Here is a 15,998-nt window from a genome sequence, read left to right as displayed (position 1 = left end):
GGCCTGGCTGGAGATCTCTAAACACACGCAAAGGGAAGGCTGAGCCCATCCGTCAGCTATCCCTGACGCTGCAGAGAAATCAAACCTCTCAACCGGCTGCCGGGCATGGCTGAAGCTCCCCCTGAGTACTGTTGGATCTGTGCACCCAGACCTTGCCAGTAAATTAGCACCATACCAGACACATTTGTACACGTGGTTCACGGACAATTTGCAAATTATCCATGAGGCAACCATGCAACTGCAAACGGCACAGGCTGCGGAGGTCACTACCCAGCAATGCTGTCCAGGGCTAATTTCAGAGCGATGGGAGAGCTGCATTGACCTCAGCAGGACTGGGATGGTGCCCAATGAATTTAAGGCAACTGCCTGCTGAAAATCTCAGTATAATTCCCCTCTGGTTAGGTATTCCAGCTTTCCCTAACATTACATTTTTTGATGTAGCATGAATGCCAACCACTCCCCCAAAACTGCAGTCAATCAAAGTGTATAACCAAGTTAAATTTCATCTCATACACACTTGAACTATTATAATAATAATGATGATAAAAAAAAAAAAAGGAAAGACTGATGCCAAGCAAACTGTCCCGTAAGAGCTGGCAATGGGAAGACTTATTTCTGGCAAAAATTTCTGGAGCAAACATATATTTTACTGGAGTTGTCTCCTGTTCTAAATTACCTTAATCCAAGGCACACTGTGATGATGGAAAAGTCTGAGCATGTAAGAAAATGGAAAGTAACTATTTGGAAAGAAGCCCCTTGTAAAAATGACTAATGCTACGCATGTGCAATAGAAAAGTTGCAGAAACCTCACTGGTGTCCCCAGGCTCTGCACCTTCTGAGCATGTTTGTATGCTGCACTCTGGGCACTGCCTCTGGCCAGCAGCAGCTCTGCAGGGCTTCAGGGGACGGATGAAATCCTTCAGATTCCCTGTCCAGGAAGGAGGGAGGTGACAACTGGAAAAACAGCAAGCCTGAATTTTCTGGCTTTCAGAGGTAGGCCAGGAGCAAAGGCTGAAATCACTAGGGCTCTACTAGCACAAGCAAGAAAGATGCAGGGCTTTCTATTAACAGTGCACAGCACTGCAGTGGAACAGAAAACCTGCCACATTTGCAGAACTTGAGCTATGCAGCATCTCTCCCAGCTGATCGTAAGAGAAGAGGCTCATTCGGAACAAGCTTTTAACCCAGAGATGTTCAGGGGCTGCCAGCTCCTCTCCACATACAAATCCTGGGCAGCTTGGTTTTGGCTGGCTGACAGAAGCCTGCATCATACCACGCTCTGGGCATGGTTAACTTTTGTCAGGGGGTGAACAGCTACTGCCTCTGCGTGGACCCAGTCACATGCATGCACCTCACAAAGCTTGCCTTTGTAACTCCAGGCCATCTGAGGTTTGCAGCAGGGAATTTGCTTAGTTTTGTGCTCCCTAAACCACCCCCACCCCCAGAGGCATTATGTTCTGCTGGTTTGCAATGCAAGTAGAAGGTGGGCAATAGAATCACAGAATCACTAAGGTTGGAAAAGACCTGTAAGATCATCTAGTCCGACCATCAACCCAACACTACCATACTAGACCATATCCTCATGCACCATGTCTACACGTTCCTGAATAGGTTCACACGGCCTTGGATCCTAATGGGCCCAAATCAAAGTATTTAATCTCTTGGCTGTAGCAGGTCTTACCACTGCCCTTGAATGAAGCTACACCCAAATTAGCATCTTTGCACCAGCTTGGAGCTCTTGAGGATCCCTGTGCTTTTTGAAGCACAGCTGTGTCCAATTCTGTGCCACTGAATCAAGGCAAAGTTTTTCTGCTCTTCAGGAAAATGGGAATACCTGAGCATAACATCAACAGGGCTGGTCACTAATTGAGGGCCAATTAATCTTTTCCCCTGTGAAGCAGTAAGGTGGACAGAACTGAGAGCAGAGCACAAGCTCCAGCCCTCTCCACCAAGCTGACACAAACACAGAGGATGCACCATCAGGAGAAAGCTGCTTACAGCAACATTTGCTGCTACTCCCTCTTGGCAGTGGGCATGACCCAATTAGAAGAATCATTTCCAATGAACTCCATGTTGCATTTAGGAAAGCTCTTCCCAGACATCATCATCCTCTCTGCATTAGGTGCACTTAGTTTATCAGCAGCAAATTTGGCCACTATTTACCCCTTTCATAGGAGTATCCATATGGATCCAAGACCTTTGAGCTCAGGCCTTTGAATTCAGTGAACTTACGGTGCAGCTTCTGAAGAACAACACGTTAGTACAGCAATGGAAGCGCAAAACACTCAACTGTTAGTTTCTTTTTCATGTAGAGAAGTGGTTAGATTCCCCTACAGGAGTCCTGACACTGCTTCTATTCCTTAAAAGGAATTTAGCCTGAGCCTTTGAGAGAGCACACACTCCTCCCCAGCACAGTGAAAGAAGCCATTTCCATTTTTGATGATGCTGGATGAGAAGCTGGCACTGTTTGACAGAAGTGCATTACAATAAAGACCTTTGCACCTTCCCTATGCCATATCCATTTGTGGACAACACCACTCTGTTTTTAGAAACTCTACAATGAGACAGGAGAAGTTTCTGGAGTGTCCTACACAGATGGTCCACAGCCTGTTAATTCAATGCTGAGTTTCTAGTTTACTCTGCTCCCAACACCTTAACTGACTTGGTCCCACTAAGCCTCATAAAGAACGCTTTAGAATACTTTAGAATAGTCCTGTCCTTCATAAGCTGTTGCAACCTTTACCTGCTCTTACCTCTACAGCAAAGACTGGGACATGAGGGGCTTTCCTGGGGTCTGCACACACTTCTCTCTGCAGGACTCGGACACGGGCAGTTGCTAATCTTGGACTTCCCGGTGGGTAGCAGGCAGGGAGCAGCAGCAGATACTGATGTTGGATCAATGCCCCATGGAGGATGATAAAGCCAGTTTGGCACATGAGTAGGAGAAAATTTAAAGACAAGGCAAAAGAAAGTGGACAGCTGAGAACAGGAAAGTATAAGCCACAATAACTCAAGGTGTGAGTCCTGTTTTTTGCCACACACTTGCTCTGCGACCTTGGGCAAATGCTTCCTCAGTAAACGGCTCAAGTTTCTCCACTTGCCCTCTGGTCTTCTGATCATAGTGTCAAAATCTTCAGGACAGCACCTGAAGGTTATGCATTGAATTTGGATCTCCAAGTTCAACCACTTAATAAACCCATTTAACCATAACTTCAAGTGCAAAGCCTGAGATGCAAATATCTCATTCAGAAACATATTTTGAAACAATAGTCGCACATGACTATGGAAAGATGATGATAATAGTGACTGCTTACAGAAAATGGTATTGCCCAAATTGATATCATACCATACTCAAAAGGTCTCAACATAAGCATCTGGACCATCACGGTAGAGTTAAAAACAAGCCCATCGAAAATGGATAAACAATTAAAAATGTATTGAAAGAAGAAAGAAAAAGAGAAATCATTCCTAATTAATTCTAGTGCCCTGTACAACCCCAGACTATTTGTAATCCTACAGGGAACATCTTTATTGATCTGGGGGACGCTGCAGCAGACTTCTGATGCTTATCTCAGCATAAAACTAGGCTCTTGTGATGAGCAGTGATTTAATTACATGACAATCACTGCTAACAATGCATGGCGAATACCAAAAATATGCAGAGCAAGAGTGGCAGTGATAAATGCAAGGGAATGGCATTGACTTTCAGTAAAGTCGTCTACTGCCAGAGATGGAGGGAGACTTTCCCCCCTCCCTGCCCCGTCTTCTAAGGTTGTAGCTGTTGTGCTGCTCCAGATCCTCACTGTGGAGTGAGCCAACCACAGGCAGACAGAAGGTGGAGGGAGAAATCAGACAGCCATGATCAAAGCAAAATTTAGCACCTAAGTCAATGAAACTAACAGTCTTTTTTTGTCTGTAGGAACATATGTTCTTTCTACTGCACATCTCCACTTGAAAATGAAGACAAGATACTCTGCTTTGGGAGGTGGTAGTACCGAGCAAGTGAATAATACATGGGTTCACTATTCACAGACTCAGGACCTTAGAAGCAGTCAAATCCCATCTTCTACATAAAATAGCTAGAATAGAAGTAGCAGAAAGTATCTGCTCAAGAAATAATGTATTTTGTGTGGCTGCTTTTCAGGTGATATCCTTCAAAAAAAAAAAATACCTACAGTAGGAATAAAGTGTAGCATCACTTTAGAAATTTGATTACAACAGATCAGTTATAGAGGAGAAATTTCTAGCAGTCCCAGATTCCCTCAGGAAGCAGTCCCTAGCACAGGTTCCCTACTCATACCCAACCATCACTGAAGCTCAGTGCCTTCTCCTTTCTTCACGGACTAAGGCCATTCTTTACATGCTGTGTCTGTGAACACATGGCTTCATGGAGCCATTCAAGCAGCCAACAAGCACAAATGCGAAGCAGAATCTGTTGACCATCTACACCTATTCACAGTTGGCCCTGGAAGACCCAGGACCAGCTGCTCATGCTGTCTATGAGCCTGCCCTACCTTTCTTCTGCAAGGAAGTCCTCCAGAGGCTAGAAGGCTGGTTGCACTACAGCATCAGCACTAATGAAGTTTATACCAGCATGTCTTCCAGCTCTTACTTTCTTCCCCTGTAAGAGGCATATCATCTTGTTCAGCCAAGAGGGATACTGCAGGTGTTCAATCCAACACGCAGACACTGTGTTGTACCATGGCAACATTCCTTCACATAAAATTTAACAAGAATCACCAGCCCTCAGGTTAAAGCCACACTGAGAACTTGAACTCGTGCCCACCCAGGTGCTGCTGCTGTTGCAAACAGAGACCTGAATGTTGCCTCTTGCTTCCCCATGCTCAGTTTCATGATTCATGTCAGAAGAGCACCCTTGTTATTAAAAACAAAATGACCTTCTAAATTCTCTTGAAATGCTGCACTGTTTTAAGTCAAAGTATCGCAAAGTAGATTAAAAATGCTATAATCTCAAGAGGCTGGTTTTTTCACTACAAGATTATTTCTAAATGCTATTGAATATTTACATTAATCATAAACACATCTTCTGCTCACATGTTCCTTGAACTATATAATTACCATTAATGCTGAGGGTGTTCTCCACTGATAAACTGTCAGGCAGATATTTTGTCCCAAAATGATGGAATTTCACCTGGCTTAACTTATCCCAATTTGAGAATGATTAAAACACTCCATCTGCAATACAGCAGATTAATGATCATTTGTAGTACCTCAGCTTCCTTCTGAGTTGCTAACTTTAAGGATGCTGAAGAGCAGATATTCTTATCATGTTCCTGTGTGATTCGAAGGGGTAGATGCATCAGGGCCCCGACACATGTAGCTTTACAGATAAAATACACATACAATATTAAGTCAGAACAGGATTCACTTCTAACACCTGCCATAGTCTCTAAAGTCAAAGCTAACATTTCCCAAACAGTCTATCGGCTTAGTTTAAAGGATGAAGAATCTAAAGGTTAGAGTTTGATTAAAATCTATTTTGTCGATTTGTTCTTAACACATCAGAGCCACCAAATTCCTTCCTGGTGTGAACTTACTGGCCTGATGGGAAAGTAACTCCAGTTTCACTTGTGGTAATTGCTGCAGGATCAGGCCCTCCAAACTAAAATAAATAAATAAAAGCCCCACGTAGAGTACAGGAAATTAAATGGGAAGGCTCTGTTGTCTAGTGGGAGAGCCCAGTTCAGGGAGCTGTTAGTACTTCTACCCCAGGCAGTGAATTAGCAGCAGCCAGTGTGATTTCTGGGGGACAAGCTCCTTCCCTTTTCCACGCCAATGGGTGCAGGGTGACCCGTGTGCTCTGGGGTGGGAGTCCCAGTCAGCCAGGCAGAGACGGAGCTCTCTGACACTTGGTGGGTGGCTGGGGAGAGGACTGAGGGGGAAGCAGAGGGACAAACAGGTACAGCTGAAGGTTAAAATGGGAGCTTTGCAAGCAGAATGGAAAACAGGCTCATGACATTTCCACCGACTCTGCTGTGCTCAGTTGTTTGCTTGCTTTCCACAAGGTGCATTTCAGTGACTGAGTTTTACTGACAGCGATCCATAGGGGAGCCGAGTCCTCAGTCCTATTCGGGATTATTCAAGAAACCAACCTTCGGCAGCAGCTTCTGTTTGGGCAAATGAGAACATATTGCATTTGCACATACATGTCAAATCCAGTTATTTACACACCGTACAGTTAGCGGACATGTTTCATCATATGCCGCTATCTCCCCGATTCTGTAATCCACAGTCATCCAAAAGTCCCCTAGTCAGATTTAAATTTCTGAATGCCTTCTGGCCTTAGAGACTTAACCTGCAAATTTACATATTGTTGCACTGAAGTGACTACCTCAAATTAAAGCTGTAGCCTTAAAATTTCCACCTTATACACTGAATAGATTAACAGTGTAAAACCTGATTAATTTGCATGTGCAGATGGGCACACAGAGGTATGTATCAAGCAATATTCTTGCTTTAAGTATCAAATTAAAAAATCTGAATAAAGAGTTTGATTACCGGAGTGTGCAATAAATGCACATAACCTCCTTTTCTTTAGGTAAGGTCTAGGAAATCCCACTATAAATAGTTGTAAACAGGTGGGGTCGGGCTTCAACCTCATCTCCTGCTGCAGCACAGTCTCTATTTCAAGTAACCCCAGGCGTTGGTTGTTACACTGCTCTGTTGAGCCGTGTACTTGCTTACCTAGACAGACACTAAATACTACAGCACAGGAAACATTTTGCAAAGAACGGGAAACGTATCCCCTAATCCAGATAAATTAAAAGCATCAGCTTAACCTCAAATGTTTATTGCATTTCAAACAGCATTTATCAAAACAAAAAGCTCATTACAACATATGAAGGTACCAGATCATCCAAACCCCTTCATTTGGTATGTCTCCAGCATAACAATCCAATACAAATTATTCTGAAACACAACATATCTACACTAAAAAAAATAAAAGTAAAAAGAGACATCACCCTGTCTCCTGAACAGAAATCAGTTCCACGTGGAAAAATCTAAAGGAAAAAAAACCCTATTAAAGTATCAGTCCCAACTTCTGAATAAATAAACAATTTTTCCTGTAGTTGAATTTCTTCACTCAAGTCGACGATCAGCTCTCACATGCCTGCTTAAATATGTCTTGACTTTGGTCCTTACAAAATGACAGGACTACAGTATGATAAACCAGATGATACTCTAAAGCGAGACAATGAGGCATTGTTTACACAGAAGATTGAGAAACTGGTATAACAAAAGGGGTGCATGGACATCTATTGTATGTACGAGAAGGAGATTTACTGGAGATTTTATAATTTCCACAAGGCTCTTTCCAACCAGCTTCATTAACTTGAAGTAAATCAAATCATGCAGAGATCTGGCTCAGCCAGAGAGACATGCCGGGAAAGATACAAACTGAAGAAGAACAGACACGAAATGATAAGCTTTAGAATCTTTGGCATTTTTCATAAACATTTTCAAGGTTTTTAAATCTGTATATTCACCCATTTTTCCACACACACTCTCCTATAAATACATTATACATGTACTCTTCTTTATACACAACTCTGTACACGCATGGGTACACAAGCACACATGTGCACACGAAGAGGCATTTTTGAGGCTTTTTAAACCAGGATAATCTTTTTTTCTATCTTTCCATTTGCAGCTACGCACAGCTTTACATGAGTAAAATACATTCTTTATCCAATGAAGTGTATGAAAATGTGCCTCTCCTTAGTCAAAGGCACAGTGGGGCTTGTTACTTTGAAAAACAAACTTCTTGAAAAATCACTGAATCTGGCTAATAATCCAGGGGAAGATACTCTGGTGTTAGTTTTCCTTCTTCATATTCACATAACAGGCCCACAAGACTGCATTACTGAACCACATGGCAAGACTGCATTTGGGTCGCTGATCCATAAGCAAGTTTTCACCCATTTTACTTTTAATTAGATGACTTCCAAGGTCTTCTTTTGTTAAAAAGCAACCTGTCTCTTGGGATTCTCTATTTCTTCATACTGTGAACCACCGCAGGGGATGCTGGAGGTAAACCCTGAACTCCAGATCTCTTGCTACCAAGAATTTAGCAGTGGCAAGTTGCTCCCACAACATCCCACAGCACCTAAACGACTGAAGGTAAACTCCAACCACAATTAAGCAGGTTCACATAAGATTCTGTGTTTCAGTTTCCTGAACATGGATAATGCTGGTTATCTGAATTTTATAAAGCAAAAGCACAACAGCTAAAAGACTGGTAAGCCAAAAACCACACTCTTCTCAAAATAGAAAACAGGGTCCTTCTCCTGTCACTCCATTGCTTAGTTTCTGTGTGACTTTACTTCCTCATCCTCTCCTTGTGATCCACCAGAAAAGACCCCAACGAGACATCAGTGTTGGACCAAAGCCTGCACACTATTGCACAACCACATCTCTGGGCACCGTGCTCTCTTTTTGCACAAGCACTTGTTTCTTTAAGACTATAAAGTGTTTTTTCTCTTGGATCTGTAGTGTTGACCCCTCTGGATTTAGACAGGAAAACAACAGCTATGCTGAAAATATCTGATGAGATGGAATTATAAAAGGCAAGTCAACAGAGTCTTTTCAGGTCAGTGAGTTAGGCTTTTCTACAGTCTCTTAATCCTTTCATGGCAGAAGGTTCTCATGCATCCATTGCCAGCAATGGATCTCTGATGATTCCAGTATCCAAAGAGTTAACCACAGGATGGGCTTTAAAAACAAGAGAAAAAAAGGGAAAAAAGAAAAACCCCACAAGTGCTGGATGACATACTGAGATACTGTTGGAGGTCCTAGCTCTTTCTGCTAATTATGATAAAAAACTTTTTAAAATGTACACTGCTTAAACAGAAGATGGGTATCAAAGACTTGTTAATTCAGAGCTTAAACCTTTCTAGGCAGAGTGATTTAACTCAGAAAAGAATAGCTTTCATATCTTAATGTAAATCTGTTGGATATGTTAAAAACTGATTCAGAGCTTCTCCTCACATCAGCTCAGCTGATCTCCTACGTACACTAAGCAGAATTATCTCTTCCTAGATAATACGGGGAGTGCTGCCACATCCAGCCTTACCTCTGCAATTGAAGGGAAAACAACAAAAAGAAAGAAGGAACCAAAAAGGCGCAATTTCACCACCCTCTCCCATTCTCATCCCCACCCCACAAGCTAACTCATACATTCCACCTGGCTCTTTTTTGGGCTATGACCCCATGTCAAAAAGTCAACCCGAGATAGATGTTTATCAAAAAACATGCCTTCAAAAAAAGTTATTATAGTGTTGTTCTGAAGCGAGAAAAAGGGGATGGGGGAAGTGCACGTGCACGCAATGGTGGGTACAGAGGGAGACGGTGCATTCCGAAATCGTGCTGCATCCTATAGCGTGCTCCGCTTCTTCCTAATGGGACTGGAGCTGCTGTATGGTTTCAATTCAGCATGCTGCACCTGTAAAAACAAATAGACATGACGTTTGCAGTTAGGTAACTCTAGCTCACTACAGTGTGTGTTAATGGCTCCCCGAGGACAAACCAAGGGAAACTAAGGAAGGTTCAAAAGTAATGAATCATTTTCTAAACACAGGAACATGGGGGATTAATTGCAGGAAGGATTTGAGAAGTCATGCATCATTTCTTGAAACGAAAATATTAAAAGCAGATTTTTCTAATGAGATACATGGGGTTCTACCTGATTTCAGCAATGTAGGCTAGAGCTTTTCGGTTTGGTTTGGTTTAGCAGTTGTTTTTCTTATCTTTCTAGCATTAACCTATAAGTTTAATAAACTTCTCTCCGGAGTTTCAATTCAAGAGGATCCCAATACACAGTAGGATGACAGTGGTCAAAACCATGCACGGACCTTGGGATGCTGACAGAATAATTTCAAAAAAGGAAAATATTTTCCCAAATAGAACGTGGACAAAGCTCCCTCCACTTTTCAAAACAATTTCATATACAATATAATGGTTAAAACATGTGGGATAAACTGACAAGGATAGCGTAATCTCCAATTTGTCTGTTGTGTTAAAAAAAAAAATGTATTCCCATTAAAATCCCAGGAAAATTTTTGTTGAAGATCCCATCTCTTTCACTCCTCCCGTCTTTTGTCCAACACACGTGGGCTGTAAATGGCTAATTACAGACAGAGGTGATTTCTAACTCATTGGGGTACCACAGTGGAATGACGATGCATTGACAGCACACAAAATGAAGCCAAAGGTGTTTGGAGCTGCCATGGACGACTTTTCACTATAGCGCATGGCTGTCACACAGGTTAAGTATATTCAGCACTGGTAGAAAACTGAGGTTTGTTCCATCCTTTTATCACTCCTCCCTCACAGAAAGTGGTTCTCATTTTCCTTGGAGGGCTCGAAGGATCCCAAACCAATAGAAACCACTCAAGGAAATGTTATAAATGTAAATGTTAAATAAAGCATAAATAGAAAAGCATCTTATCTTTAAACATAAACACTAAAAGGGCATATGCAAACCATCACTGCAAATCCAGCACTCTCTACTAGAGCAATGACAAAAAATAATACAGTGAAGCTTAATGTCTCTATGATCGTTTTTGGTTAGATTTTTTCCTCCCACCAGTCAACAGCAAGATTTCTCTCAAGTTATTAGTGCTGCCACCAACCAATCTGGTGGCTTCTTGAAATAAATTTCACCAGAAGCCTTTTCCAACCTTGTTCCCACCAGATGCCCCAACACTGCATGTGGGCAATTATTTTTCTGTCTCCAACAGAGTAAAATCACTATAGGTGAGATTGTGATCCCCTTATTCACAGTGAGCAGCACCTCACTGTGCAAGTACCACAATTCACAGAGGAAGGTTCAATGTCAGTGGGATCCAGGGCATCAGGATCAGGGCCTGAGGACACAGATTCCAGTTGATTAAAACAAAAGAAAGAATCCTTTATATCCTGTGGCTTCATTACCCAGCAAGACTATTTTCCTTCCTCCAAAAGAAATAAACAGATCTTGACATTCTAAAGGACTTATTGTTCAAATAATTTCCAGGAACACAGGCAAGATTACTAGAGACAATGTTGCCCTTTTTTTTTTTTTAAGTTTTCTTTTAAAACAAATATGAAGGGAGATGAGACTTGACTGAAATTTAGAGAGGATAGGTTTTGGTTAAAAGTTATAATTTTATAATGGTAGATTAATTTGATCAACCACAGAGTACTTCATACACATTTCAAGGCTTTCTCTAAAGAAAAAGATGAGCAGAGCACTGTCCAAGGAAAGCCTGGAGTTCAAGGTGGGTGGGGAGGAAGAATTTTGAGGGACAGATAATGTAAAAAAAAAAAAAACCACAAACCACCACAGCAAGCACAAAGTCACAGAAGTAATACCGCACCTCCACCACTCCATCTTGAGAAAAGGGAGAATTCAGCAAATCCTTTTGGATGGTTATCTCTATCAAAAAGACTATTTTCCTCTTTCCTCTGTACAAATACCGGAGCAGAAAGGTGATGGAAACCACAGTTCACTAACCACGCTGGGTGATTTTCCAGATCATTTTTAAGTAGGCCTTTTCAGGATAATTTTTCTGCAATCATTTTATCGTTCTGACAAAGGATTTTGGGCTCCCCTCTCTCTTCTAACACCCTCCCCCTACTCCCTTTGTGGATTTTCCTGATTCCTTATCTCTGTTAGTCAAAAGTGCCCTGGCACTGTATTGCCCAAGCAGAGCACCCAGCCGCTCTCAGTGCCGCTCGTTGCCTCTGTTGGCAGTGGCCGTTCATTACCTACCTTTTGAACATCAGATGGTACCCTGGAGAGGAAATCTAGTAGCTCATTATTGTCGATGGCGTAGGGATTTCTAAGCTTCTTAGTAAATTTATTTATGCCTAGGAAAAAAAAAAAGGCAAACAAAATAATACAACCCCTTTCTATTCCCTCTCTCTTAAATCGTTCAGGCAAGGTAAAAAAAGAAAGAGAAATTCACAAGTAAAAATTAGTGTGAAAACAGTGCCTCGGACTTAAAGCCATACACATGTTCTGTCATGGGGAATCATTCACAAGTGCCTCCTGGAGGAAGTAGAGGGCATTATTTATACAGGTATTTCTCTACTTTGGGGATCATCTATTGTCAACAATGTGGCAAAAAAAGATTGCAGCACACATTCATTCTGAGGGATGTTGTGGGGAGAATATACAAATTTGTAGCTGAGATTACTGTTAAATCTACTATTCTACGTGACCAAAGACATTCCCCTCTCCTCATGCCCAGGATACTGCAGGGGTCTAAAAACAATTGTGCAGAATACAGGCTGGTTTTTCTCCCATTTATTTTGAAAATGAAAGCTTCCCTTCCCCATCATGTCTTATAGCTTATCCTCTCTCTTTGCAGAACTATGTTTGACAAGGTGGTCATATTATAATGCTGTGGTAAACTAAAAACTCATCACAAGGTTTACTTTATGTTGATCTTAGGGTGAATAATTTGACTTATTAACTGCAGCAAGAGCACTACCAGTGCTCTCCATGGACTTAGTTATGCTACAGCTATCAGAGGTGGTCCCCCAGTGGGACAAGATCCATAGGAGCATATTGTTCATGTTATCATGGAGACCATGAGGTCTCCTCCTGTCTTTGAGGAAAAGGAGTGATGAGCAGCCCTCAGTCAGCACCATCTCTATGGCATGGACCACGATGAGAAAGCAAGAGACCTGAGAACACTTCCCAGCTCTCCCTTTGTGCCAACACAGCCACATAACACCCTACTGCCACCACTTCCCCACTGAGAAATAGCAACTAGTAGTGTGGCTACGTAAAGATGTGGTAGAAGAGCAAAGGATCATTAGGCAAAGAAAAACAGCTAACCCATTTTAAAGAATATCAAAAATGAAAAATCAAATGTTGGTTGCCTCTGAGGATCACAATACAGCATTCAATTCCATCATGCTCCTGTCCAAATCTCATAGTAGTTTCCCTAAAAGGGATTTCAAACGTGATGCCTGCTCTAGCCTTCTCCTCTCGCTGAAATGTACCTATTTCACATCTGAAATTCAGCTTTTAGGCCATATACTTCTAGCAAAATGCCAACACAATTTTCTGTGTACCTGATTTTTAAAAAACAGAAAATACCATAAGGTCTTTTGAGGCCTTGCCACAGGGTAGTTGTTTAACATGTATCATATTTGAAGGCCCTGTCAGTCTAGATGATGTTGAACGGATGTATAGTTTTCATGTACTCATCATGTCTTCCATACAAGAACAGCAATATTTTGTTACTGAACTTTTTACTCCTAGCAATTTCTCTCCTTCCCTTTTGCCCTTTCTTTTGTTTGATTTAATCCTTTATTTCATTTATTTTTTGCTCAACAGTGGCTTTTTGTACTGCCACCTTCTCATTCCCTCTCTTTTCTGCATCCATGAGAGCCAAGACAGCAGTAGACAGCTCAGCCCTGGAAGGGTGACGGGGGTCCCTGCAGCTCAGAGCCACACCAGGGCTGAGCTTCAATGGTTCAGTGAGGATTACCTGCACTATGTTCTCAGCCCCTGTACCTTAAGGCTGGGACAAAAGCTATCATCCTAAATAAGACAGAAAACCATTTTGAGAAGTCTTCAGCAGCTGGAATGCCATCTCCTTTTGCAAACGATCATCTTACTCTTCTCCATACCACCACTAGGAAGGTTTTTGGCTTTAAAAGCTCCTCTTCTACATCATGATGCACCCTCATTCAAATACTTTCTGACCTGTGACACAAAGAGCTAAGAACCAAAAGGGTCCCAGGTCCAGGCTTCTATGGTCCAGCTCTTCAAACACATCTTGTCCACTCCCTAGTATTTCCAAACCAGGGGGGTCCAGCACAAGGAAGCTAATTACTCTCCTGCAGAATGATAATAATACTGAAAGTAGCTTATCTAGACTAATGCTGCTCTTGTGGTTTTGCTGGAAACTTATAAAGAACCCTAAGAAAAGCAGATCATCCGATCCCCCAAGAGGGGAAAAAAAGATAATTTTAAGAAGCTCACAGCATATTTATTCACCTCTAAACAACAACACTTGATTATCTCTGTTAACAGGTTGTTTACAGTTTGTTTGATTTCATTCTGTAGATATATATTGTATTTATTGCATGCAAACAAGACATGGTGGAGTACTTACCCCAGATTAAAACAATGTACCTCAGTGGTATAAAATACAAAACAACTGTTGCCACTGCCAGGACCAAGCAGGCCAGGACAGAGAGGAAAGGCACCGTCCAGTTGAATGTGCTGTAAAGAAAAACAATAATCCTTCTCTACATTTCTGCTTTTAGAAACTGCTTGTATTTTGCTACCCGATAATAATTTCATGACCTCTTAGCAGTGCTTGGTGCTTTCGAATGCACTGTAAGTCATAGACCCTTTGGAAGGTGGATAAGCAGATTCCTGCGTCTGGATTGTATATCAGATTAAGGGAGATATCTGAGACGTAGAACACATCTCTGCTCACTGTCAGCTCTCTATTATGCATGGGTGCATTACCTGATCTGCCGATGAGGCCATGCTGCAGGTGTGAGCCATCTCAGCTGGCTCCACTGCTCCACAGTGGACATGACGTGGGATGTGTGTCAGTGCACAACTCAAATATGGCAGGTAGCCAGAGTCAGCTAACTGACTCTTCACCAAAAAATTGGAAAAAATTAATTATGACTGATGCTAAATCTTAAAAGAGCAGTTATTTCTCTGTATACTATTAGGGATTAATATTCTATGTAAATCTTTCAATATTGATATATTTGGTTTTATTTCCTTATGTTTTCAACAATTCCTTACTGCATGGTACAGAGGAGGCTGTCATGGGTAAGCTACAGTACAGTAGCAGCCACCACCAACCTGCATCAGATTTTTCCCAAGGGAAGCACTCTCAAGAGACTCAGTTGCTACGGTCTTTTAGACTTTTGCAGCATTGTAGTACAAAACAGAACATCCTTTCACTCAGACCACTCATTTGTAAAAGCCCTTGATGGAGGTTAAGGCGAGCAGCTCTTGCTTACACATCTCTGACGTTACTTTGTCACCCTGTGCCCTCGTAAGGCACATCTCTATGGCGTGCACCAAACAGAGATACCTGGACTGCACAAACACCAGTTAGCTCATAGGTGGATTTATGCATCTGGCCATCTATTTCACAAAATCTGCCTCCTAACTCCATCACATCATGATGACGGGGAGTAGGAAGAAATGAGGATGAACATGGACCACTTATCAGACTATAAAATAAGACGAACTTCCCTTGACAGATAAAATTAATAGGACGCCAAAAGAATTACTTTTAAGCTTCAAGAGATGTATTAAATATTAAGTAAAGATAGGTGGGAGAGTACCCATCATTATCAATCAACGTAGCTTAAGTTAAAGCAAAAAAAAAAGCAAAACAGCTCAATTGAATTAAACTATTAAAACTCCCTATGATTTTATAACTGGAGTGACAGACGGAAACTGTAGCACAATTCATCCTGTCACTTACAAAAAAACTTTGGTGGCAATTTTTTAATGGTACATTACTGTTCAGTTACAATGGAATTCTTCTGAAATTACATCGGGCATCCACATTAATACCCAATGTGTTCTTTAAGACCGTTGTTACCAAAATGAATACAGGAATTAATAGTGTTTAAGCACTCTGAGTCTTCCTGCCACACAGCTGGGCAGAACAGTGCCCTGTTCATCGACTGGAATACATCTTTGGGCCACTTCCACCCCAGCTGGGGTGTCCAGTGTGGAACCACAGCCCATGTGTTTGCTGTATTTTTAGCTTGAACCCAGCTCCTCATTAAAGTGTGACTCGATCACAAACCATCACTTTGTGTTCAAAACAGAAAACAATGTGGGCCAATTAAGCTCCAATAAAGCTTGGGTTATAAAAGTTTGTGTGTGTTTGTGTGGGGGACTTTTTTTTTAGGCTTTTCACCTCCCTCCTTTGTAAGGTCAGGAATACCCCTATCTGCCTCCTCTTGCTACGAGACCCAGAAAACCCCTTTCA

The 15,998-nt window shown here is 41.8% G+C and overlaps 1 protein-coding gene across 1 annotated transcript in view; it reads right to left on the bottom strand.

The window, feature by feature from the left end:
• Positions 1-9,394: 9,394 nt before the first annotated feature.
• MCTP2 (multiple C2 domains, transmembrane 2) overlaps positions 9,395-15,998 on the bottom strand; it is a gene marked incomplete at its 5' end in the record, with an annotated part of 83,567 nt that continues 76,963 nt past the window's right edge. The window contains 3 exons of the mRNA XM_010155606.1: positions 9,395-9,463; positions 11,774-11,871; positions 14,136-14,245. Of these exons, the coding sequence (XP_010153908.1) occupies positions 9,395-9,463; positions 11,774-11,871; positions 14,136-14,245 (277 nt within the window). The remainder of the gene's footprint in view (positions 9,464-11,773; positions 11,872-14,135; positions 14,246-15,998) is intronic.

The sequence above is a fragment of the Eurypyga helias genome, unplaced genomic scaffold (assembly GCF_000690775.1).
Source record: "Eurypyga helias isolate BGI_N326 unplaced genomic scaffold, ASM69077v1 scaffold5117, whole genome shotgun sequence".
NCBI lineage: Eukaryota > Metazoa > Chordata > Aves > Eurypygiformes > Eurypygidae > Eurypyga > Eurypyga helias.
The sequence above is the reverse complement of the archived record's forward strand: the minus strand, read 5'-3'. Positions and strand labels throughout refer to the sequence as shown.